This window comes from Maylandia zebra, linkage group LG6, assembly GCF_041146795.1.
Source record: "Maylandia zebra isolate NMK-2024a linkage group LG6, Mzebra_GT3a, whole genome shotgun sequence".
Classification (NCBI taxonomy): Eukaryota; Metazoa; Chordata; class Actinopteri; order Cichliformes; family Cichlidae; genus Maylandia; species Maylandia zebra.
The window spans coordinates 10,265,170-10,291,662 of NC_135172.1; the positions used below are offsets into that span (position 1 = coordinate 10,265,170).

Consider the following 26,493-nt stretch of genomic DNA (forward strand, 5'->3'; position numbering starts at 1 on the left):
TTCAAATAGGTCGGAAGAAGTAATTTTGAAAGCAAGAGGGGCAGAAATAACCAATAGCAATTTTCTCCAGCACAGTTCTTGAAATGGATCGGAAGCAGCAATAATAAATCTACATAGTAGGGTCGAATAATATTCGCCAACACTCTCACAGCTGCTCCACGGTCTTGTATACGTAACTGAGAGAAGAGCCCTGCAGGATTGCTATGATGCTGGGTGAAGATATGGAAATGAGTTAAAAATTCAAGACTTTCTGCACCTGCACAGTTGGATCGTGTTTTTAAATTAAACATTCACCATATAATTGACCGATGACATCATCAAAAACTTGTGTAAAAGGGGCTTGGATCTTATTCTCTTTACACAGTGCTGGCATAGTCGGTTGGTTATATTTAAACAACACATTTTTGTCACCATCCATCTGTCCATAGATCTAACCAGGTCTCTTAGCAACTTCATAGTGTATGCTGTTAATATACTAGCAGGCTCACCGACACTGCATTCTCACACAGGAAATACCTGCCAATGATATCTAAAGCAGGATTTAGCTCTTTGTGGTTCTAATTAGGCACAAAAGCCTGAAGAGAAAATAAACAACCTGAACAGAAGTGCAGAACTTGAAACGTGTGGAATAATAAAGCAAGCATTCTCTAAAAATGGTCTTCTTCACCTTTTTTGAGATTGCATATTATGCTCTTTGTATGATACCTGTTACAGTCCCTATTTTCATTCACTGTAGGCTGTTTTTTTGTGGATTGACAATTTCTGGCAAAAGTTAGCGCCAAACATAAACAATCTTTCTTAAAGGTACAATGTATAAAATTTCCACTACTAGATGTCAGTAGATAGCAGTAAACTGAGTTCTGTGTTCCAAATTCAAGTGTATATTCCTGTAGGAAAAACATGTTTTTGTGAGAGCAAAAACATTCAATTTGTACTCATAATGACCACAGCTGGCATGTTTCTGCAACTGTTTGGACCTGATTCTCCCCAGAGTTTCAGTAGAGTGCTGTGAGTCCACCGTTTACCTCAGCTGTCAATGCAGGGTGAGAAACGTCCACGTCTATTTACTCTGGAAGAGGCTGTAAAACTTTGTGAAAGGAGTCTGATCTGAGTCAATGAGTCAAAGAAGCCGACTTGTGGCCAATGACAGACATACTGAGGTGAGTTCCTGAGGATATGCAGAACGTTTCTGTGTGTTTCTGCTTCTGTTAGCCACTGTTAGCTGGGGTTTGTTGGGTCTGTGTTTCCACAAGCCCCGCTAGTTTAGAGACTTATTCATCATGAAGACATCAAGACATAACAGAACATCTACAACCGGTTTTTCACTCGCTAACGAGGAAAGTTTTTGGTCAAGAACCAGCTCTTGGAGCTCACGCTCCTAACCTGTCTCATGCCCAAAATCCCCCCAAGAGCAGCTTCCCTCGCAGCTATTTATTGACAAACTGTTACAATACACGTCACAGCACGAGCACCTCCCTCTGTAAAACCCCCAGTGGTTCTAAGACAAGGCACTGTGTGTGTGTGTGTGTATGTGTAAGCACGTATATGCATGTGCAAGAATGTGTGTGTGTGTGCGTGTGTGTGACCTCCTGCTGACCAAAAGGGTCATAAAAGCAGGAAGCTTACAACAGAAAAAACAGATCTTGCAGATAGGATGTATGTACAATAAATCCTCCCCCAGCACAGAGTGGCTGGAGAGGTGGTCAGGATCAAAGGGATGTCTTGATCCTATAGATTGAACTCAGACTTACAAATTTAAGAAGCCCAATGACAACATTCAACAATTAGACTTAACAGGGTTAGCTGCTATTAGCAGGTGTTGGTGAAACTGTCTGACTTGTTGAACTCTTGAGACACTTACGTGAATAAATATGATGCGAGAACGTAATGAAAATGTATGTCAGAGAGAAAGCGTAATTTTTAGGACACTAACAACAGCTGGTAGCTGTACGGAGACAGGAGTGTTGCATATCTAATTTGCAGACAATAACTGACTGCAACAATATTGGGAATAAATAAGCATGTTTGTCTGACTTGAGAGGAGGAAGAGGATGATATTTGATGAAGTTGCTGGTAACGTTGTCTCTTTCCTTCACGTGTTAGTTCCTCTGCAGATAAAACATAGGTATGATGCTTCATATCTTGAGTCGGAAGTTGCAGACACAAATTAAAATGTCGCTCCATCGCATGCAAACACCTATAACTTCTCCTTCCCCTTTGGTGTTTTACATATATAGTCGGTCTCTAGGCAAATACGTAAAACACAATTAGTTGACAGGGAGATGTCCATCACGGCCACTGTAGTCAAACATGGTGGGGGAACACGGCGGCTTTCACTAACGACAAATCTGGTTCTATGTACATTTAATAGATGATTCAATTTATAAGAAGGTATAGGAGTGCTGGAAGACATAATCACAAAGTAATCTGCGTGTGTAAGTTTTGCCCTTGAATCTGTGATCTTGTATTTTTTTCCTGTCGTCTCTCAGAGCTTAGCTGGCCACAGCAAGCAGCTGCGTCTCTATTAGGAAGAAATATAAGAGATAAGGCCGTGGTATATAATACCAGAATATGGACTGTACAAGGATTAACTTGCTGCTGGTGCTATAGTATAACATAACGGATTTTATCAGTTTTGCATGCTTCAAAGATTTAGTGCAGCCGGGACTGTACCTGTCCTTGAAGAAGCGCCGAAAGCCAAAAGCTACCAGTTTGAGAGAGGCCTCGATCACGAACGTGGACGTGAAGAAGTAGTTGCAGTACTTTAATGCAGTCTCCAGAGACTGGGAGTAAGAGAGGTGAAAGATGGACAGAGAGGTTAGAACTGAGACAACAACAGCAGACAGTTAATATCACCTCTCCCGTGACCTATTACAAGCACATTTGTTATCTTTTTTCACGCCAGTAAAATGGTCTTTTTATCAGTTCACTGAAGAATGAAGCAAATAACACAGCAAGTTATGAGAATTGTTGTTCAGTGAATCCGTTTTGCCAGAGTCAGCAACATTTGCACTTGCCAACAAATTTCTTTTAATAGAGGAGAGCTTAATTGAGACAGACAGCTAAATTATGTCACACTCTAGGGAGAAACAGAGAGCATTTTTTCTACTACGCTGGTATTAATGAGTCAGACAAAAAAAGGGCTACACAAGTCAAACATTTGTAATGTTCAGTGCACATAATTAAACCAGATTATCCACAACAAGTCTAATTACATATTAACAAAGCGTGTGTTGAGAGGTAGTAGAAATTTGCCATTTTCAAACAGATGTTTGGACTTTAACTGCATAACGATGCTATTTTAAATGATCTTTGTAGATTTTTGACTTATGGTAAAATACTTTTAGTACTAGTTTTGAAGCTGAGACCAAACAGAGAGTGAGTTGGTCATTGTGCATGCCTTCATGCTGACAATTGGTTGCTAGAGGATGTTTCTGGTTGTCTAGGTAACGTATTTTCAGGGCAGATGATTTCCTGTCCTCTCATTGGTGGTTGCTTCAATCAATTGCGTTGAAGTTGAGAGAAGTTTAATTCAGAACCTCCTTTATTTATTTTTTTTACCCATAAGTCATTTGAAATCAGCGAATGCTATTGGCCATCTACCCTCTCTGGTCGCCACAGTGCTACAAAATCACAGCTTAAAACACACAGATAATCAAGACCAGAAAATACCTGAAGGATTTCCAGAATTAGTCGTGTTAATCTATAAGGTTAAGCATTTTAGGATGTCTAAGGAACTTGGAAAGAAAAGTGTCTGGATTTCTTGAAATTTCTTCTCATCTGAGAAGCTTCTTCAGTTTTAAGAGCAACTGGTGGAGAGTCACAGATTTTAAGCCCTATGGGACTGTCCCCAAAGAGGGTCGCTACACTGTACAGCTTCTCGGATGAGAGGTGAAATGTCTTCAAGAAACTTAAAGAAGTCGAGACCTTTCTTTGCAAGCTCCTTAGACTATGATGACCTGGATGATGAAAAAGTGGCTGGGGAGTTTCTTCCCTGTTTTCTGTTTTTATACCAGGCAAAACTAACTGTCCATAGCTTTATAGGACTAGGAACAATTTTGTTTGTTCAGGTTCAGATAAAGGAAAAAAATAACCGTTATAACTTATTTTATAATATAGATCTTTTTCAAAATGTGTTTTTGTCAGGTTACTTTACTGTTAAAGCTCTTACAAAACCATTCATTTTTACAGCAGTTCTGCTCTGAAGACAAAAATGTAATTATTTTCATTGTTAAACGAGTTAAGTCAAAGGCCAGTGTTTTTAACTTTTCCACTTTAAGCAGCCTTTATAATACCATTTCAGCTACATTTCTTTCCTTTATTCCCAGAGGGCTTCAGTCAAGTGTTATGTAGCCATAAACCCTGCAGTTCTTTGACGATAGCCTCGCATGTGTGGGCGATAGCCTTTGGATGTCAATGGCAATTCACACAGTCAACTGAAAATAATGAGCTCCGTGGGCTGTCTGTGTACAGCTATGTAAGTGGCTAATACCTTATATGTTTGCCACAATTGTCTCTCAAGATAAGAACATTTTCAGCTCAACACTGAGACCGAACACCACGACAAGTCGTATACAGCCTACATGCCACAGGTCAGAAATGTGAGAGGAAACAGTGGGGGCAACACCACAGGGAAAGATCCTGACTGATTTGAGTGGGTTGCTCTGGTAGTTTCATTTCCTCCTTAGTGATCATATGTTAAACCATTTGATTATGCTATTTCATTAGGGTAGCAAGAACATGGCATAAAAAAGTCAACTGTTACCATCCATTTAACACGTGAAGAGCCTTTTCTTACTTTTTTTATATTCCAGCACTTCAAGATATGCTTTAGTTTTTGGCAGTATTTATTGCTGATTCAGAGCAGCGGGCTGGCCACTTCCCTCAGGAAATGGCAACTTTTAACCATCAACACCTACTCAGAAGCTTTTGATGAGACTGAGAAAGAAACAGCAGATTTGTTCAAAACATCGCTCTATCCTCCTCAAGCAAGGCTGTCACCTGTGGTTGGTCGTAGTGCTCCAGAGACATGGTGATGACATTAATGCAGATAATGAAGGTGATGACAAGGTCCAGGTAGTGGCTGGTGCACAGAGCATGGATAGCCAGGCGTGTAGGACCATAGGATGCATAGTAGGGCAGCTTCTGTGCCTCTGGATAGAGGAAGAAAAAAAAAATAAGACAATTAGGGTTTAGGGTCAATGAATGAGAAGGAAAAATGACAGAAGGAAAACAAAATGGGAGTGAAAGACAAATTAGAAAAATGTAGAATAAAACAAATGACCAAAAAATGACAAAATACCAAAAAAGAAAATATACAGACAAACATTTTTCATTAAACAAACAGTGAATAAAAGCTGTACACTCAGTCTTGAGTTACGCCTTCTTCATACTTTGCTTCCAAGAATCTAGGCTATATTTGTAAGTGGTTATGAGGCTTTCTTCAGGCTGAGGATCTTTTATTTGGACATTGGCTGCTTTTTCACTCATTTATAGTACAGTACTAGTTTTGGGGTTTTTTTTCTTTTTGTCGAGCCGCTTAACGCTGACCTATAAATGATTCAAGCATAAAACAGACACCTACCTCAAAGACTGCGGAATATTGCATCTACATATAACATAAACTGAGAACCCATTTTAAAATGTACCTTTAGAAACTTTGTTACAAGCAACCTGTCAGAAAAACATTAATTTGATCCAATCCAGCCAAGACCTGACACAAGACCTAAGATCTACTTGCCAAAGTTACCAAAGTCCCATCAGAAATGGTCTCAATGGTGGACTGGCTGTCAAGAAGTTACTTTTAAGGAGGGGAAACGGGGAGAAAATGTCTGAGGCATGCTAAATTACACAAGAACTGGAACACAAATAAGTGGCAACAGCTCTTCTAGAGTGAAGAATCCAAATTTGAAACCTTTGGTTCAAATTGTTGTTGTCAGTATATACGTTGTTCCACCACGCAATGCTATCTGGAAGGTTCCTGTTTACCAATGGCTTAAATTTTCAGGAAGTGGTGCCAAACATACTGCTATAATGCTGGATAGAAAGAAAAAAATAGAACACTATCAGTCATGGATTGGCCTCCTCAGAGCCCAGACCCCAACATTATTAAAGCAGTGTGGGACCATTTTAAGGTCTACCGGTTTTGCGCAATTGGTGTGGATGGTCAGGGGGCAACAGCCTAGGTTTGACTTCTGAGGCCCTGAGACCAAATAAAAGTTTTTAAAGTCTACTACAAGAAAGTACAAGAAGGCTTGCGTAAGAAAGTTTAGGCATTGTGGACGAATAAAGACAGTCCTACCAAATATTGACTTTCAAGCATGTTAGAATTGCACAAACTCTTTTTTTGCCTCATATAATGTATTTCCATCTATGTTTGCAGATGATTTTGCTAAATCACTATGTCTATTTCCCAGTTTCCTAACAAAATATAGAGAAATAAAGTCGACTCAAGGCTTTTACACAGTAGTGAATTTATTCCAAAAGAGGGAAAGAATAATGACGCTCAGAGCAGCTGAAGAAAAGTCAGACACTGAGATAAACTCTGTGCTTATATAAAGAGAGAATTTGATAAATGTGTGAGAGAGGTTAAGTAGCTTTAAATGAGTTGAAAAAATGACTCATTCAACGTCATATTATCATGTGTAATATAAAAGATCAAATTAGAAGTCTTGGGCATATGCCACGTGGATTTTACCCAAGGAGTGGAGACTTTAAAAGATTGCATCTATTAAGTTAAACATATACTGTATATAAGATTTCTGAAACTGGAAGTATGAGAGAAGAGGTGAGCATTTTTTATATAATAGACTGTATACCGTTTGCATCTCTTTGCTAGATTTTCTCTTTATTCTTCTGTACACTCAGTCTTTGTTCCTCTCCCAATAGATTTTTGGATCTCATCAGTCCTCCTCCTTCCATGTATGTTTTTTTTCAACATGACTTGATTTTTTAAAACCGTCCTTTTTTACTTTCTTTTTTATTTCGTTAAATTTTCCGTCTCATCTTTCTGCTTTTCTTTATTAATTATTTTCCCCTCAATCTTTACAGTGCTTCAGGCACTCAGCTCCCTCCCAACTCCTGCGTATCCCACGTTCACCCTTCAGCTTCTTCCTGTTCTCTGGATCTTACTTCTCCTTTTCTTCTCCATGCGACGCTGGCGTTTCTCCTCACGTCTTCTGGCCTCCTCCACCTCCTGGTGCTGCCGACATTTGTGGAAGTTCTCCACGACCACACCCACAAACATGTTAAGGACGAAGAAGCTGACAATCAGCAAAAAGGAGATGAAGTAGAGCAGCATCCATGGGTTGTTGTTGATCATCGGCTAGAGGACACAGGGAAATGTAACATTAAAAAAAGGTAGACAAAAATAGGAAAACATAAATAATCCACGGGTGAGCTCAAAGTACCTACTTCCAGCCACCTCTGAGCAGCCTCATTTTAATCTCAATAAAAAAAAATACTATGAATGGAAAGTTTAAAGCCCTTTTCACAGATGTACTCAAACTTTTCTGACTTTTTTCTTTCCTTTTGAGTTTGTGTGATGCGTTGATGGGCAAAACGCTCAGCTAATAATCTGGTGCAGTCACCTTTATCAAGTAGGGGTCTTGTGTGTCACCAGACAGTTTCTTAAATCACTACATAAAGCTTACAGCAGTATTCAATACAGACTATTTCCTGCTATGTGCTTTATGTGACCTGATTAACATCTGAAAATGGAAAGGTTAGTTGTTGATGTCCAGCGGCCCGGTTGTTTTAGCTGGTATGTACATGAAATATGGTGATCGCTGAGAATCACTTCCAGGACAAGTTTGACACTGTTCTAAATGTTTAGGGTTACACATCTATTCAACTCGTTTTAATAATAATAATAATAATAAATTTTATTTATGAGCGCCTTTCAAGTCACCCAAGGACACTTTACAATAGGATAAAACACTTAGTAAAACAATGGCAGAATAAGAACAATAAAATACAAGCACAAGATAAAATGAACAAACAGTGGATTCACAGTGAATATGCAGATTTGAACAGATGAGTTTTGAGTTGGGATTTAAACTGGGGGAGAGAACCAATATTTCTTATTTCAGGGGGCAGAGAGTTCCACAGCCTGGGAGCAGAGCCGCTGAAAGCTCTGCTTCCCATGGTGGTGAGGCGGAAGGAAGGTACAGTAAGCTGGATAGAAGAAGAAGAACGAAGTGAACGGGCAGAACAAGTGGTGGTTAACAGGTCAGAAAGGTAAGAAGGAGCGAGGTTATGAATGGCCTTGAAGGTGAGCAGAAGAAGTTTGAAAATTATCCGGAATTTCACAGGGAGCCAGTGAAGTTCCTGAAGAACAGGGGTGATGTGCTGGTAGGAGGGGGTTCTGGTGATAATGCGAGCAGCAGAGTTCTGAACCAGTTGAAGCTTATGGAGGGATTTTTGGGGGAGACCATGCAGAAGAGAATTGCAGTAGTCAATACGGGAGGTAACAAGACTATGTACAAGAATGGACGTAGACTGGGTGGAAAGAGAAGGAACCAATCTGTTAATGTTACGTAGATGGAAGTAGGCAGAACGGGTGAGATTATTGATGTGAGATTTATAGGAAAGTGAACTGTCTAGGATGACACCAAGGCTCTTAACCTGAGGAGAAGGGAAAACTGTGGAGTTATCGATGGTGAGTGAGAAATGGTTTGCCTTCAAAAGGTTGGATTTGGTGCCAATAAGGAGGATCTCAGTTTTATCCTCATTGAGCTTTAGAAAATTAGAGGTAAACCAGGATTTTAACTCGGATAGACATTCTGTAAGGGAAGAAGGTGGGAGGGAGGAATCAGGTTTGCAAGAGAGATATAACTGGGTGTCATCAGCAAAACAGTGAAACTGAAGATCAAATTTGCGGAAGATGGTATCTAGAGGGAGGATGTATATTATAAAGAGAAGAGGGCCTAAAACTGAGCCTTGGGGTACACCAGAGGTGACGGGGAATAGACGAGAGCGGAATGATCTTAGTTGAATAAACTGGGAGCGGTCGAGGAGATATGATTGAAAACAGACGAGGGGTGTGTCAGAGATGCCGAGAGAGGAAAGTCTGCTTAGAAGGACAGAGTGAGAAATGGTGTCAAAGGCTGAGCTCAGATCTAAAAGGACGAGAATGGTGAGAAGACCAGAGTCAGCTCCGATTAGAAGATCGTTAGTGACTTTAAGTAGAGCAGTTTCGGTACTGTGACATGAGCGAAAACCAGATTGAAATCTCTTTTTTGAGAGAAAAGAATACATCTGACACTCTGTGTCCATATTCAGTACAGTTTGAAAATCTGGGGACTGTCAGCAATCTCAAAGGATGACAGTAAACAGAGGAATAGGCAGAGAATGGAGACAACGTGGGTTGATTGGATGTGGAGGTAGTTTTTGGGAGAGAGTCATTAGAAAACAAAACAAAAAATAAAGAAAAAAACTCTGAAGTTCAGTGACAATAAAGCTGGAGATGAGAGTCAGATTTTCAATTTGGGGGAGCGCTGAGAGCTGAAAGCACTGGGTGGAGTGTAAATGGGATTAGTCATTCAGAGCCATGTTGGACTGCAGTGAGGGTTCTCCCTGAGGCGAGGAAACTGAATCATCCAGAATAATGCCCACTCTTTTTAATAGATTCTCTAATAGATTTTCAAATAAACCAATTCTACAAGGAACGTGTTCACTTTGTAGCCACTATAGAAGACTAATTTGCATCACGTTATTGGATGGTGTTGTCGTCTGTGTATATTATTTGTGGGGTTAAGGAGACAGTAAGCAGCGTGTTCTCCAATTTAGGAAGCAAAGATACATTTTTAAGATCGTGACTGGCCTCAGGTGTGATTGTTTATTAGAACGTTTTAGCTTCCATTAGATAACTATAGTATCTCTGATAGAGCATTCAAGCAAAGCTCCTAATTTCACATTCCAATTATAGCTCAACTCTCACCTTCAATCATAATTTTAAAGTCTTATGTGAAACTAGTTATGAACAACATTCAGCTCACATAACATTCATTGGAGGGAGTGTGGGTTAATTAAATAAAAAAAAAGGGTATTTGCATTATAGCAAAGACACAGGCAGTGCACTTAAAAACAGCATAATAGGGACATTGGAGTAAAGCTCTTCAAATAAAATATACTAACAAAGGGATCTCAGAGGACTGGGCCGTCACATTTAACCGTTTCATGCATGACAACCTCAATCTGGTTAGTATTTTTAGTCATCTTTAAGCATGAAAAAAGATTTTTGAACTTCATTTTTTTAAACATGTACTTCTTAAAGAGTTTGTTACATGTCGACTTAGGTGGACATCATACGTTTTGACTTATGAATTTGGTATGGAGTGACACATCAGTGTCCAATGTAGTGGTTTATGTGCAGGTATACCATCAACACTGACACAAATACAAGAAAGCAGCCTTTGAACAGCTGTCCACTGTAGTGACCACTATGTGTGAAAGGGTTAAATGTGATTCCAATGATAAAATCCAGAAGGAGAAGGTGATGTAGAAGGTGCTGCTCCTACAGGAAACATTTGTAGTATTGCAATGATATGAACAGACGACACTAAGACACGTCCCTGTGGAGGAGATCTGGGAACATCCAACTGGGTTGAATATTCAGAAGACCAGAAGGAGGAATTTTATATCCCATCTGTTAAAGAAATGTGGGATTCCCTCAAAGAGGTTTGAGTATGTAGATGGAGATTTAGGCAGGCATGTGGGCCACTCTGCTTAGTTTACTACCACTGAACAGTGAACCTGACTGACTGACTGAATGACTGACAGACAGATAGATAGACAGAAAAAGCTTTTAAGTATCTGGATATAAAACAATGAATGTGATCATTCGCATTAGGTAAATACAATGTCAGGTGAACTGCAAAACCTGATATATTATACCATATGTATGTCAATACAAGTGAAATAAAAGTATTTCAAAATGCTGAAACAAGCACAGCTTTTCTGCTTCCACAGGAATTAAGATGATAAGTAGCAGCAAGATGCTGCAAATCAAACACATCTAACTGATCATCATTAGGTGTGAGAAGAGTGTAGACTTTCTTTTTACTATAACCACAAGCATGAGCATAGGTATTTACGGTAATATTATTTATTACCTGCTGGTCAATTCCCACTGCATCTAGTCCATGGTACATGATGTTGACCCAGCCATCTTTTGATGCCAGCACAAACAGGGACATAAGAGCCTGAAAGGGACACAAGCAACAGCATGAATAAACAAAGCAGGGGTCTCCAACTCCAGTCCTCGAGAGCTACTGTCCTGCAGCTTTTAGATGTATCCTTGATCCAATGCACCTGAATCAAATGAATGGCTTGTTACCAGGCCTTTGCCAAACTTCATCGCATTCATGATTCAATCATTTGATTCACTGTGTTGGACTGGGGATGCATCTCAAAGCTGCAGGACCGTAGCTCTCGAGGACTGGAGTTGGAGACCCCTGATTTAGACCCATCCAAACAAAACGCTAATAGTATAATGGGCTAAATCTAACAGCTGGCATTTATTAAAAAAAAAAAAAAAAGACAAAGAAAAGATGTTAGTAGATCAAACCACAGACATGAAGCAAAGTACTTTAATCGCCTAGTGCTCAGAGCAACAAACATGAACTGCTATTATGTAATAGACATCAGTGGTACAATATTAAAAACATTAATTAGCATTGTCAGCCGTGTGAGTCCTTCCTCTGTTATTCTCCACCTCTTTTTGTTGTACGATGGGATGTTGTAGCTAACTGAAAACCATCTCTTCTATTGTGGGCAAAAGGCACTTTACATTTCTTTTTTCGCATTCATGAATCAAACTGTCGCTTTTTCTCCAGCTTTAAGACCATTTAAAGGATCGACAGCATAGTACAGTGTCTCTGTGTGCGGTGTAGTTTGTGTGTACTTCTAGGGTAATATGTGGGAAACAGCCCTGCCAGGATGCCAAGCATACACTGTATTCTATCTCGTACCTGTCCAAGGTTGTCAAAGTTGTATTTGTGGTGAACCCATCGATAGTTGGCAGCCAGGCAGTCAGATTTATTGGTGATATTCTTCACATCGAGACCCACACAGTAGTAGAACTTTCCTTTGAAAAGCTTTGAAGGAAAACAGACACAGGCAGAGGCACATGAAGATAAATCACGACAGAGCAGTGAAAAAAAAAACCTTCTCTGCATAGCCACTTCTTTCACTCGGTTTTTGAAGTCATTTCACAATTAGTGTTTGTAACTAGTGCATACATGGAGCTTTATTGAAGACTCCACGAGCGCTTGATATCAACAGTGTGGTTTTCCTCCTGAGAAAAGACGTTTTTAACTCTCACTCACACTGAACATCAAAGAGGGATGTGGGTAAAAGAATGCATAACAGCAGATGCAGAGAGAATGACATGAAATGAAGTGTGCAATAGCAGGGTGGGATTGACAACCAGGTGCAAAAGAAAATATGAAAATATAAAGGAGCCAGCTGTACATTTTCCATACTTGCAAACTTGCTTGTAGAGTTAAAAAGATAAACTAGATTTTGTGATGATATTCCCTTACTGATTTAAAAAAAAAATAGCAAGGCAGAAGATGTTAGGTGGAGGGCAACTTGGACTTGGACACGAATATGTTTACCTGAACACCAAGGATGCCAAAGATGATGAAAAAGGCACAGCAGATGAGGACAATGTTGCCGATGGGCTTGAGGGACGTGATTAGGGTCTCGACCACCAGCTTCAGTCCTGGAGCTCTGCTGATCACCCTGTAGGACAAACAGGTGGGGAGGGATGGAAAGATGAAGAAAGAAGGAAGAAAAAAAACGACACACAGCATCTTTTAGAAGCGAAAGTAAAAAGAAAAAGAACAACATGACTGCAGAGCTTTTGTCTAAAACACTGCGGTCATTTCAGTCACTTTTCTTTATGCTGGCATCCCAAAAACTGCCAATAATCTATTTTGTTATCTCAAGAAAACAGATTAATTTAACTCGCCAGCTGACAAAAGAAAATTAAAATAAGAATAAACATCTGATTTCTCAAGATCATTTCTCCCAAGGAGATAATTTCGGTTTTCAGGATCCGGGGATAATTATGGAGAAGCCATTAACGTCTTAGTCTGTTTATCTGGTTATCCATGAAGCTATCCAACAATTTCACTGAGATGCTGCCATTAATCTGACATTCTAGCAAACATCAGCTGCTGAAGTTGATTCCTGCACTGTGCAGCTGGAGGGTGGGGTGGGGGGTCACCACTTTTCCATGTTCAGAATTACAGATCCATTTATAAAACACTTGACTTCACTTTTATTTATCATCCTTCCTAATATATGAATCTGCGCGGAGGTGTGGAGAGCAGTCAGAGAGAGACACTTTATTTCAGTAGAACAGTAGAACACTTTACTGCTGATAGGGGGAGGCCGTTTCATTAATCCACTGTCCTGTGTGAGAATGACTGCACCTGTGTTGTCCAGAGTGCTACGGCTGATACATTAACTGTTTTATGGTTCGCAAATATGAGCAAGTTCAGAAGGAACTGAATTCATGCCAAATCTTCTCTCTCTCTCTCTCTCATATATATTAGTGCTGTCAATAGATTAAAAAAATTAACTAAAATCTTTCAATTTTCTGTAATTAATCACAATTCTTATATAGCGCTTTTCTACTCTATCTGAGCACTCAAAGTGCTTTATACAACTAATTCATTCACCCAATCACACAAGTACTTTTCTAAACTTTTTAGTCTAACTGTTAGTAGCTGATCTGCTCTACCACCTGAGCTACAGCCCCCCCCCCCCCCCCCCAATTACCTATTCAGCACACATGCTTTGCAATGTGCGCTCGTTTACAGGAACATTTCTGGGATTTTGAGTCATTCTGCACTCCAGGTGCGTTAACGTGTATATCTATCTATATATATATCTATATATCTATCTATATATATTCATGCCATCGGTTCGGTACGCATATGTATCGAACAATACAAAATTTGTAATTTATTTTATCAACTTTCCTTCTGACGATGCTGTCTGTGTTGAGCGCTCAGTGAATCTGCGTTCGACTACTCCGCCTAGGCTCGACAGTGCAGCCTAGGCGGAGTAGTCGAACGCAGATTCACTGAGCGCTCAACACAGACAGCATAGTCAGAAGGAAGAGCGGAGGGCAAGCTAGCGAGACAGAAGTTAAGCTCACCTTTTAACATGGACCTCCCCCACTCTCATTCAGATCTGGCGTTTGGAATTATTTTGGTTTTCATGTGACGTATGACCCTGAAGGTAAGCGAGTCATGGACTAAAGTAAAACAGTATGTTGGATGTGCCACGCAATGCTCAATTACATGGGTGGGAACTAGTGTGTTAGCGCAGTTAGCTCGTTAACGTGTTGGCCGTCTAGCCCCATGCACGGGGCGATCGGCGGTAGCTCGTTAACGGAGATTTGCCGTGTTGTGGTGTTAAGGTCATTTCAACGAGATTAACCTGAAAGCACTAGTGGGAACACAACGAATATGACTGCACATTTATGCTGACATCATCCTAGTGCAAAGACAAGTGGAAGCAGAAAAAAAGCAAGCAAGCATGCTACTAACTTTAGCCGAGTCATTTAGACAGCTGTTAGCACATGATTCTCCTTATGCTGCTGAGAATATAGCCCAGAAGAGGCGGATAGTATAGCTTTTATTTTGGAAAGAGACATTTCTCTGTAATAAACTCTCTTTTACAAAGATGAGTGATTCCTCAATCAGATACAGGGCTCGCAATATCGCTAGCCCGACGTCCCGGGGCTAGCGATTTTTTCAGTCGGTTTACCAAAATCTATCTCTGCCCTGCCCGTCGGGCTATTGTAGGAAGGAAAAATATATGTCAATGCTTTTGCATTCTTTCAGAAATGTAGCTGGGTAATTATGTCATTGGCATCGGTGAGCCACTGTCAATATGTGACATATTGCAAATCGCGTTTGAATTTGCGCTTGTTTTTTTGCTTTCACTTTGCAATCGCGCGAACTGTGTATAGAGAGCGACAGCACTGATCTGTGAGTGATGATAATTTGTGCACCAATTCCTCTGACATCGTCTTATTAATCGTTAGCTTACTATGCAAACATGACAAGTGAAATCTCCCGCAGCAAGCTTAAACATGTGAGAGGTTGATCACGCAGAGAATCGCTGAGCTTATGTGAGTGCGTGTGTAAAAGCAGCAGGATTTATATTTGACTACAATGACCTGGATGACTGAGAACCTTCACAGACAGATATATATTTTAGTTCTGCTGAGCCAAATAAGACAGGTCAGGGTGAAGAAGTGACAGCCAAAGAAAAGCTTACCACAAAACGGAGAAGTTATGACAAATCAGACTATAAGGCAAAAAGAAAGTGCAGCTTTATGGTTTCATGGACAAAAGAATTTCTGTGGCTGCAATATGACGAGCTAAATAACCAGGGCTGCACATAAGTGGTCCGCAGGTGCGCATTTGCTGTCAAAATAAAAAACACGCACAAGGGTTAGGGTTAAATTTAAAAACTGTACTTTTGAGTTAAAATATATATTTATAATTTTAATAAATGACAAATTAAAAAGGCATGAACATTTTTTTTGTATCGAAAAAATATCGAACCGTGACACCAAAGTATCGAACCGAACCGAACCGTGAATTTTGTGTATCGTTGCACCCCTAATATATATATATATATATATATATATATATATATATTTTTTTTTTTTTTTTTTTTCATTCATTCCTAGGACTGCGCTCTTCTGGACGGAGATCTCGGATGTTGTTCCTGGGATCTGTTGGAGCCACTCGTCCAGCTTGGGGGTCACTGTTACCTTTACCTTCCACATCTTCTCCAGCTCTTCTCTGGGCCCTTCGTTCTTCTCCAGCTTCTTGTGTTCCTTCTTCCTGATGTTGTTGTCATTCAGTATCGCTACGTCTATCACTACGACCATGTTCTTCTGTTGTGCAGCACTACTATGTCTGGTTAGCCATCACCAATTTGTCCATCTGTATCTGGAAGTCCCAGAGGATCTTAGCTCGGTCATTCTCCACCACCCTTGGAACAACTGGGACTTGATAACCAATCTCAGATGGGGGTGATGATATCTCCCCTCGGACCTGTCGCCCTGAGTCCCCCTTGCTGCAGCATTTGTGTTGTACCTCTTATTTTATCAGTTTCTCAGATCACTAATTAGGAATTTTGTCCCACTCTTTTTAAAGCATTTCTCAGTCCTGAGTCTGAGATGTAGCTCTTGTTTTTTTGCAGTTTCTCACACTGCTTCCTCCTGGTGAATCGTTCTTGCAGTAAAATGATGCAAAAGTGCTTGTGTGACTGGGTGATGGAAATGATTCCAAATTGTTTGGAAATGGTCTCACAACCGTTCCTAGATACAGTCCCTTTTTATGAACAATGTTGATCAGGTTTAATGTTTCAGGTAAAGCTACCTAATGCTAAGCTAACTAAGCTAAGTGAGTATTATTGATCTTCAGATTGCAAATATTTTCCTAAACTGTCCTTTTCCTTTTTAGAAACCATCCTGATGGGGCATGCAGTGGGGAAATGTGAAAAAATAACTGAAAGTCCTTCAAACCTGAGAGGACGGAGTGTCCTGAGCAACCTGAGCACACGGAGAACCCCGAGGATCTTAGCCCCACCCGCCATGGACACTACGATGTCAATCAGAGACACGAAGACCAAGAAACCATCTAGAATGTTCCAGCTGCTTCTCAGATAGGCAGTTTCCCCCAAATACAGACCCATAGACACCACCTGGGGAGATGAAGGGAGAAATGATGAGGAAATGCAGATGTGAGCAGATGTACACAGGCACACACACTCTTTGATATTCAAATTGCTTACTTAGCTTCTCAAACAGGTATTTCATTTCATATTGGACAGGAGAAGAGACTTAAAAAAATAAAACAGTTGGTTTGTAAGCGAAACTGTGGTTAGAAGGGACACAAGGAAAGAAATAAAAGGCAGTTATTAAAAGAAGACCAGGCAGAAATCATGAGCATACTTCAAAGTGGGAGTAGAATAAAGATTCCATAATGAAAAGAAAACCCTATTTGTTTGTGCCGTTAATCAGCTTTCATGTTGACACCGAATCTTGCTGACCACTGTGACTGGAGCAAAAGTCTATGAATAAAACTCGAGGAAAATAGTTTACAATTTCATTTAGATGTAGAGTAGTCTGCACTGCTGACAGTGCAATGTGCTACTTCAGCAGTCTGGCCAAATCTTCTTATGTCAGGCACTTCCACATTTCGGCTTTACTAACTGCCCGGACACAGAAGCCCAAACATAAAGAAGAGATGTTCGTCGAAATCGAGGTATGAACGTCATGCAGTTGTTTTTTCTGGTTGATTGTTCTATCAACTTCTAGTTACAGCGAGATGGGAACTCACAGTCGTAGGAAAACTCCTGAACTACAAAGAAAGGAAACGAGTGAGGTGGGTGGGGAAGATCAAGAATCTTGTATAAACTGTGGGAAAACTACCAGCTGGTGGAATGAAAGACAGACATAAGGGCAAGTGAAAAGCCCCTGAAGTGGCTCAAAAAGACATTTGGAAAGTTTGGGGGAGAAGAGTTGACTTTCAAAGAAAAGTTGCGTGGCAGATGGGTGTAAGCCACATCATTTGACACCTGTCAAATGCTTTCATGGGATGGAGCAACTTCGGTGTTGCTGTCATTTCACAGCAAAACTTGCGAGACGCAGAAAATATAACTAGAGCCAGATTCTGGAACGCTTTTACATTATATTCTGTATCAAGTAAAGTCTTTCAGGCAGAGCATTTATTTTACTATTTTACTACAATGATCACTGTAGGACAAACAACTCCAGCTGCTTATCTCAGCTGTCATTATGTGTCCACACCACATCAAGTTATCGACGCTTACAAACATTTTTTCTGGTCAGTCGGTGCTGTTTTTGCCACTATTAGCTGTGAGGAATGGGTCACTTTTAAAGCCAGGCTCAAGTGGCTTCACCAGGAGTTTAAATTTCTGGCATTTTTGTGGTGGCATCATTTTCTGCCTCAAAATAAATAAATAAATACGTTTAAAAAAGAAGAAGAAACTTAGTGTCACTCAGGACAAAAAAAAAAGGTAGTTTGACAGTTTTACACCACCAGCCTATCATAGCTGTGTCCAACAAGAATCCTTTTATTATTACTTGTTATTATTATTATTACTTATTACTTGTTATTATTACTTGTTACTTTTACATACACAATATGTAAAAATTGTGTATGTTTCTGTTCTGTGTCTTTGTGTCTTGTGTCCTGTTTGTTTGTATATGTGTCTTTCTTGCTGCTGTTACACCCAAATTTCCCCTTGTGGGACAATTCAAGGATTATTCTATTCTGTTTTGGCTGGAGCGTCACATCAGTACATTACATGCAGCTTCATCTCTTTTTAGTTTATTTTTAGGGCTTTTTCTCACTTTTATAAGACCTGGGCTGCTGGACTTGGCCTTGTGGCATGTGGTCGCCTGCTTAACCACTGAGTGAAACCAGAGCCCTAATTGGCACCTTTAAAATTCACCATTACAAAAACTCAAATGACAGAAACAAAACAAGAAACACACTAAATAAAAATATGGGAAGCCTGTCCTTCAGCTAACGTGGTGTAAATCATGACTGTGAGTATATATTTTGGGGATTAACACAGATGAGATATGTACAGCAACAAGTTGGTCATGTCCTCTGTGCTCGGTCTATGTTAATGCTTTGAGAATTACAAATCAACTGTTATAGTATTAATAGCAGCCAGCAACACGGAGGCCCCCGTGGGACTACTGGAGTGCTGTGGACCTGCCATTAAGCAGATTAAATACGATAATAAAAATGATAGTAGGTCTATTGTCAAAGCATACTTGTCTCCTCTCACAGCTGTTATCCAGCTCACAGCTTTACAGTAAATTCATTTCTTATTTACACTCAAATTCCAATTGAAATTTAGCTGAAAACGCTGTAATTGTTGCTACAGCGTTTTTTAAATGGATTGTTTAAAAAGGAAGCTCTGATTACACCTACAGGAGCTGCTCACACACAGAAACCCAGGTCATGAAGCCCCCAGTGCACATTTTCTGTGCTGACACTCACAGAATCAGAAACCCTTTAAACAGAGCCGGTCTGGAGTTTCAGTACTGGGGTAACTGGGATCTAACAGCTGTATTAGCCTGTCATGGATTTGCGCCTCAGTAAAAACACAAAATACTTTAACACAATACTTTAACCATAATGATAAGCTGAGCATAGTTTTAGTACACTATTTCCCACTTTAGCCTTCCCACACTACAAACCAGCTCCTCCCTGAGTGTTCGACAGAGACACTGCTGCCTGCTCTGTTCTCGCGCTCTCTTAGGCTTTCTACAAGTGTACGTGAAACAATGAGGAGTTCCCCAGAGCCATCTCCCTTCAAATTGAAGTCATGTGCCAGCACACATTAACAAGTTAAATGACTTATTTCCAGTTTTTCTGAAGCTTTATTTATTTATAAAAAAAAACATTTTTGGGGGAAATAGTACTCAGGTCCCCTGATACAGAACGCTCACATGCTGTTTTGGGCAACTCCTCGTTTCTCTGAATTTTCAGTAATGGGGGTGTAGAGTGCAAAGACCCACAAGAACACAATAATTGCTACATTAATGGGAAAAATAGCAAGTTGAAATGAACCTGAAATTGCCTTTAATCTTTCCTGGCTGTGCACGTCTCAGTCCACCTTTCAAACTGAAGGATGTTTGGCGCTAACATTAGTCTGCTAATACCAAAAAGAAGAACAACTTAAGAGTCCTAATGGAAGGAGTTCTGACAAGCAAATGCTGTGAAGATGCTGGAGAGCACTTTAGTAAATGGCTTTCATTGTGCCTAGATTCGAGATAGAGACATATAGAGAGTCTTATGTCAGGATATAGCTCAGAAAAACTTGCTGAGTAATGCTACTTAGAGCTAAGAAGTCTGCCTGTTTTGACAGAGTTTCTTTCAGCCTTTGTTAGTGAGCTGCTAAGAAAGTGTTACGAAGCGGCTCTGAAAGAAAAAAAATTGCTAATGTGTAGCATCAGCTTAAAGCTTGATGCTGTTCAGTTCAGAGCTGGATGTGCTGGGAGAAGCAAAAAAGAAATAAAAGAAAAAAAAAGAAAAATCAATCAAAAGGGGAAATTGTAAGAAATATGAATCGTTGCAATGAGAAAAACAAAACAAAAACACAGTGACTTTAAATTGAATACATAAAAATAAATCAGTCCTATAGTAGTTTACAGAATCACAGCTGATTCTTACACTGGGTTTAGGGTTAAAGAAGGGATTAGTTATGCAAGCACAATTTATATTAAAGGTAAGGTTTTAAAAAAAACGATGCCAGTGTCATAAATCCTTCCCGAAGTAATGAAAACACAGTCCTCTGTGTGTGTGTGTGTGTATGCGAGATAGGGAGAGGAACTGGGAGGGCGAAAGATAACAGATGTACCCCCAGAGTCTGATGTTCAAGGTCAGGCTCGCCGTGTGCAGGTAACAGTGTTTACACTGATTGCTGCTACTCATGTATGGGCTGTGCGCAAGTGTGTGAGTGTGAGGAGATGAGAGCGGGTCGTGTGTGTGATGGGGCGTGTTTAGAAAAAGAAACTGTAATTAGTGTGGTTGCTTGATTAGAGCTCCACTGAGAGAGATCAGACTGACCAGACTGGAACAACAGATTAGACAGCAACAGGAGGGGTGGGAAAGAGAAACGGAGAAAAGATGACGGGAGGGTGAGACAGAAAAGGACAAGACAGTCTAATGTGACGTTTTGCTCAAATAATTATAAAAAGAAAAAGCAAACAGCACTACAGGAAATCTTTTTTTTCCCTCTAAGCATTAACAGAAATGCAAAGACAGAAAAAAACTGTCAAAAGAGGAAAGAAGACAGAGGTGAAGACCTTCCCCAAAACAGTCAGACGTCACCCAACCAACGCTGGCAGGAACAAACAGTGTAACCAGAGCGACAAAACAATAAACAGCGTTTACACTTTATGGGAATGCAACTGAATAAATAAGTCTGTAAAGGGCAGGTTTGTCTGCTGAGATAAGAAAACATAGGTCTGCTCAATATGGTGACGCTGGAGTTCATAGCTGTTATGAATGGCCATCCGCCAAGACAAGTGGAAAAGTGTTTATGTTGTTCTTCTCACTTTCATTTTCTTAAAGTAAACTATGTGCTCAGACAGAATAAACACTGCTACACATACATCAAGGAATACAAACTACATCTAAAATAAATCTTATGTATCCAACAAATACATCCATTCATTCGCTTCCGCTTATCCTTTTTCAGGGTCGCTGGAGCCTATCCCAGCTGTCATAGCTGTATGTATAGGTACACCCTGGACAGGTCGCCAGTCTGTCGCAGGGACAACACACATTCACTCGCACATAGTGGCAATTTGGATTATCCAATTAACCTATCCCCACAAGTTGCATGTCTTTGGACTGTGGGAGGAAGCCGGAGTACCCGAACCCACGCAAACACGGGGAGAATATGCAACCTCCACACAGAAAGACCCCGGCCTGATGGTGGAATTGAACTCAGGACCTCCTTGCTGTGCGGCAACAGTGCTAACCACCGTGCCACCGTGCTGCTTCCAACAAATACAGCTGAACAATAATGTTATGTGATCTTCAGAGACTAGTTCCCTGATTTATGACAATCCAAAGGGCAAAAGACAAACTCTAGCAGTCAAACCTGAGTACTGAGTATTTCAGTCACCTTTCTCACTCACTATGTGTTAATACAGCGATCCCGGTCCGTGAGTCTTTGGTACCGGGAGAGTTGAGGCTCGTGTGTGAAATTTATGTTTTTGCGGGTTTTTCCCCATTTTTTAGAGTTATTTTTTTATCGTTTTTAACGTTAACTCGGTTTCCCTGGGTCTTTTCCCATGTGTTATGAATAAATCTTCTTTTTTTTGGTACAGGTAATTATTTTGTTGTATTTATCTGCCACACCTTAAAGGCCGGTTAGTGAAAATATTGTTGAAAATAAACCAGTCCATGGTGCAAAAAAGGTTGGGGACCGCTGCGTTAACAGACCTCTCTGCAATGAATCATACTTGTTATTAACCTCTGTCTCTCTTCCACAGCATGTCTTTTATCCCGTCTTCCTTCTCTCACCCCAACCGGTCGCAGCAGATGGCCCCGCCCCTCCCTGAGCCTGGTTCTGCCGGAGGTTTCTTCCTGTTAAAAGGAAGTTTTTCCTTGCCAGTGTCGTCAAAGTGCTTGGTCATAGAGGGTCATATGATTGTTGTTTTTTTCTCTGTATGTATTATTGTAGGTCTACCTTACAATATCTATCTATCTAGCTAGCTAGCTATCTATCTGACCCTGAATGGATTAGAGAAAATCCAAATGCAAAATAAAGCCAGACTTGTCTACATAACTCTTATTTTTCAGTCATTGTGCTCTGTAGTGTAAACACTGTTAAACACATATGCTTTCCGTGAGAGGCAACACTCACCTCTCCATCATCAAAACACTAAAAGATGGAAGATCTGTTTGGGAAAAATGGTGTTCCAAGGTGCAGCCAGGCTGTTCTGGCGACATGTGCAACGTGAAGATTTCACATGCTGCCAGAACAGCAGCTGTCTTCATTAGTATTTTAAAGTGTTTGGAAAAGGAAAATGAGCAAGCTCATAACACATTTGAGAGTGCAAATAAGCAGCACATGGAAAGACAAAAATAAAGCTAAACTAATTAAATTACAAAGGAAGGCCCTGAATTTGAAAGTAATCAAATGAATGTCGCACAGAAGATAAAGAAACTGAAGAGCGGAGATTTGAATGAAGGAATGGAAGTTAAAAAAAGAAAGAAAAAAACTTGAAGATGTACGATACATAACAGCGAATGCAGCTCAATCTGGGGCAGCTGCATAAATGTGCACATGTGAACTCTGCGCTGCTACAGCAATGAGATGATCTCCACATCATTGTGCTGCACATGCCCTCATTATCCCTGGTAATAAATAAATCACTACAGGATTTCTACCATTGTGGAAAAGGCCTGAAGACACATGGGCCTCAATAATGGATGATGTCTTCTGGACAGCAGATCAGTGGATTAAAAAGATAATGCGTATGTGCACTGGTGGATTGGAAGGCCAGGAGCAGCTAAAGGATAGCTTAAGAGTGATAGCCTTCTAACTAACTTCATTATCTGGATGTGCATCGCTAATGGGGCATGTGCAACTGATTAATACGTAGGTTGCAGAAAGAAGTAGGAAAGGAAGGTAAAGATTGATTTTTTAAGACAACAGTAGAAGAAAGAATCCACAGGATGAGACAAATGTTTTAAAAAAGAATACAACGTGGACAGTAGCATGGAAATGAGATGAAAGACGAATCATTTTGGTGAGAAAGGAGACGAGAAGATTTCAGGAAGAGGGAAAGACAAGCAGAATAATAGAGATGGACTGAAAAAAAGAGGAGAGACTGGATAGGATGTCAAAGAAGGAAACCGAGATATGTAAGGAAGGCATAAAAGAGCAAGAAAAAAGAGCAAAAGGGGTTTTACCTTGAGAGTCATCTCCCCAACGAAGATGGCAGTAAAGATGTAGTTGGAAATGGTAAGAAACAGTCTTTCCTGTAACAAAAGGGGCACAAAAAAATCAAGGAGAAACTGTTTGATTTATTAGAAAAGAAGAGAATGATTAAGAGAGACAAGCAGAGGTGGCAGATTAAAGCCAGAAAAAGCCGTTTCAGAAATGATGACTTTGGCTTGAGTGAGAAGCTTTTAAGAAGGACACGAGCGAATCAATGTTTGTCACTGATCGCATTAGTCAGGGTTTTGTTAAAATTCCATCAAAATGAAATGCCAAACAAGTAAGAGTTGCTGTGCTTTAATTCGAAAGTTTTCATTTCACTTGATCACTTTCCTTGCAAAGGGCTCACTGTTCAATAATTCAGTGTTGCTTAATTACAGGAAGTGGCTTGAGGCCAGAATGCAGTAAGAACTTAAAGTAAGTGGGATTCTGATACTGATTTTTCTATATTTAACTGCTTGTTGTCAACGAAGGAGTGAAAGGTACTTTTACCTGGATGGTAACAATTCCCCTGCTTTATTTGTACGTTCATTTGCTCTTTGTAAGCGAGCAGTCTCTCATTTTTATGACGGTTTCATTTCAATGGAGAAAGACAGAATATCACCAAAAAATGATAAAAAGCCCCACACTACATAAAGTTACACATCCCTATGGTGAAGCACGGAGGAGGAATCATTATGCTTTGGGCCTGTTTTTCTGATAAGGGTACAAAATGACTTCACTGCACCGAGGGTCCAAATGCCATAAAATCCTGGATGAGAACTGGCTTCTCTCAGCCACAACATTAATGCCAGATTGTAGATAGGTCTTCCAGCATGACCTAAAACACACCACCCCAGCAATAAAGAAGTGGCACGTTAAGGTCAAAAACCTAAATAATTTAGAGAGTTCTGTAAAGAGGAGTGGGCCATCCTGAGATGCGTGCAAATCTGGTGACCAACTACAAGAAATGTGTTACTGCTGTGCTTGCTAACAATGTCTCTCCACCAAGCACAAGTCATGTTTTGTTTACTTCTTTCACTCAATGACATGCAAATCATTTTAGAATTTCTATGTAAAGTATCTTTTTCTGCATTTTTGGTTGATCTATCGCTCTCCATTAAAATGAAACACCCACGTGTACATATAAATCTACAGACACACACATACACAGCATGCTTCTTGCTCTGTTTAGTACATGTTGAGTAGCAGTATTTGGAAATATCCACCATGAATTCAAAGCGATTCCTCTTACCAGGCTACCTTGAAGAATCTTTGGCCTCTCCAGAGCCACTGTGATGCAATTGAGGAATATGAAGGCCAGCACCACGTAGTCAAAGAGTTTATGGGCAATAACAGATTGGCAGAGCAGTCTGAACCTAACAAAAGGAAAGCAAAATTGACATGACAGAACATAAAAGATATGTAAACGGGAAAAGGTAACAGATTTTCTCCAATAGTTTTTGTTCCTTTGTTAACATATGTCACATATAAGAAATCCCAAAGGAAATTATTTTATGAGTGAAAGAAAACACAATTTTATCTTTTTGCAGTATTTCATGTGATGCAAATCTAGCAAGAGAACTCATCCATAACGCAATTTCATCACATTGAAATCATCTGGGTTTTTTTTCCATTGGTCAACATCTTAACCCTCATAAAAAGCTGCAAAGTTCCTTCCAACTACTACGGATCTTATTAACCAGTGTAGGTTATTTTTTATGTAGATATATTAGTGTGAATGAAACTAGAATGAAGAACAACGTAAAAAAATGTTTGGCCTCATGATCTGGGGGACAATACCAGGAGTTACCAGACTTTATAGTAGTTATTAGCACTAGTTCACTTGTTTACTCTTCCCTTGTTATATCTTCAGTATCTTGAGTACTAGCAGTTGTTTAAATAGCCTGACCAGTATTCAGGGGACTTGCACTGCACATTTGTGTGTTTGCTCCAAAAAAGTTACAGGAAGGGTGCCGGGTGGTCAAACTGTCAGCTATAGAACCAGTAAAGAAAACATGCGGGTCCAGAGTGAAGCCCTCACGCACCCAATCTCACGTCATCTGCAGGCTCTGATGGGAACTGAATACACCGACTGCTGCACTCGCTCTCTTGGCGAGGAGATCGATGTGCTAATCTGAATGCTTTTCCTCAAGACCTGGCAACTCTGTCTCTTTATCTATTGATTCAAATCTGGCAACTCTGTCCCCCCGATATTGATCATCACCAGCGGCTGTGTTGGCGTAAGCACTTACCCTACCCGAGACACAACTTTTAATGTTGGTTTCTTTCTCCTTCAGTATGTTTGCCTCTATTGCTTGTTAGAGTGAACACAAATGATCTTGACAAAACATGTGCACTCACACACATACACACGCTTACACGCTCCCACACGGACATATGCAAAGTCATCCAAACACATGTACAACCAAGCAACAAGACTTTACCGGCGATACGGTCTGACGCCATCCTCACACACATACACACAGCCTTTGCTTGACAGATGGCACCTGCCAGGATGCCAAAACACAGCCCTGGGGCCCGGCTTCCCTTAAGTAGCTATCAGCACGCAGGGAATCGAGTGAGTGAGCGAACGAAAGACTGAGTGATTTTTCTTTCATGTTGCTTTCAGGGAAGTTTCTACCGGCAATGAATTGAATTCTGACGGAAAACACAGCCCAGACTACCGCTCTGTCTTCAGAAAAAAAATGCTTTAGGAGGAGAATAACACAGTGACATCACTTTAACAAGCTATTTGTGAAACCAGGAGTTTTCTCTGTGGAAACAACACTCTGGCTATGCATCTTGTTGTTCTTCTACATTATCCAGCTAGAGCTGAAAACATTCGCAGACATTTATTTTTCAGGGCCATTGGTCTTGCTTGATGAGCCTTTTTCCCCACACCCTCTTTGTCTCCATAGAGCCTTGGTAAAACCACTTTGCCAGAGCAAACAATTACAAGTATTAGCACAT

At 40.3% G+C, this 26,493-nt stretch overlaps 1 protein-coding gene across 1 annotated transcript in view; it reads right to left on the reverse strand.

Moving 5' to 3' along the window:
* Nucleotides 1-26,493, reverse strand: part of LOC101464297 (voltage-dependent T-type calcium channel subunit alpha-1I) — a 167,166-nt gene that overhangs the window by 37,479 nt on the left and 103,194 nt on the right. The window contains exons 18-26 of the mRNA XM_014411480.3: nucleotides 24,776-24,899; nucleotides 23,514-23,582; nucleotides 16,565-16,743; nucleotides 12,621-12,747; nucleotides 11,973-12,098; nucleotides 11,115-11,204; nucleotides 7,132-7,324; nucleotides 5,002-5,153; nucleotides 2,674-2,783 (exon numbers count right to left, since the gene is read on the reverse strand). Of these exons, the coding sequence (XP_014266966.3) occupies nucleotides 2,674-2,783; nucleotides 5,002-5,153; nucleotides 7,132-7,324; nucleotides 11,115-11,204; nucleotides 11,973-12,098; nucleotides 12,621-12,747; nucleotides 16,565-16,743; nucleotides 23,514-23,582; nucleotides 24,776-24,899 (1,170 nt within the window). The remainder of the gene's footprint in view (nucleotides 1-2,673; nucleotides 2,784-5,001; nucleotides 5,154-7,131; nucleotides 7,325-11,114; nucleotides 11,205-11,972; nucleotides 12,099-12,620; nucleotides 12,748-16,564; nucleotides 16,744-23,513; nucleotides 23,583-24,775; nucleotides 24,900-26,493) is intronic.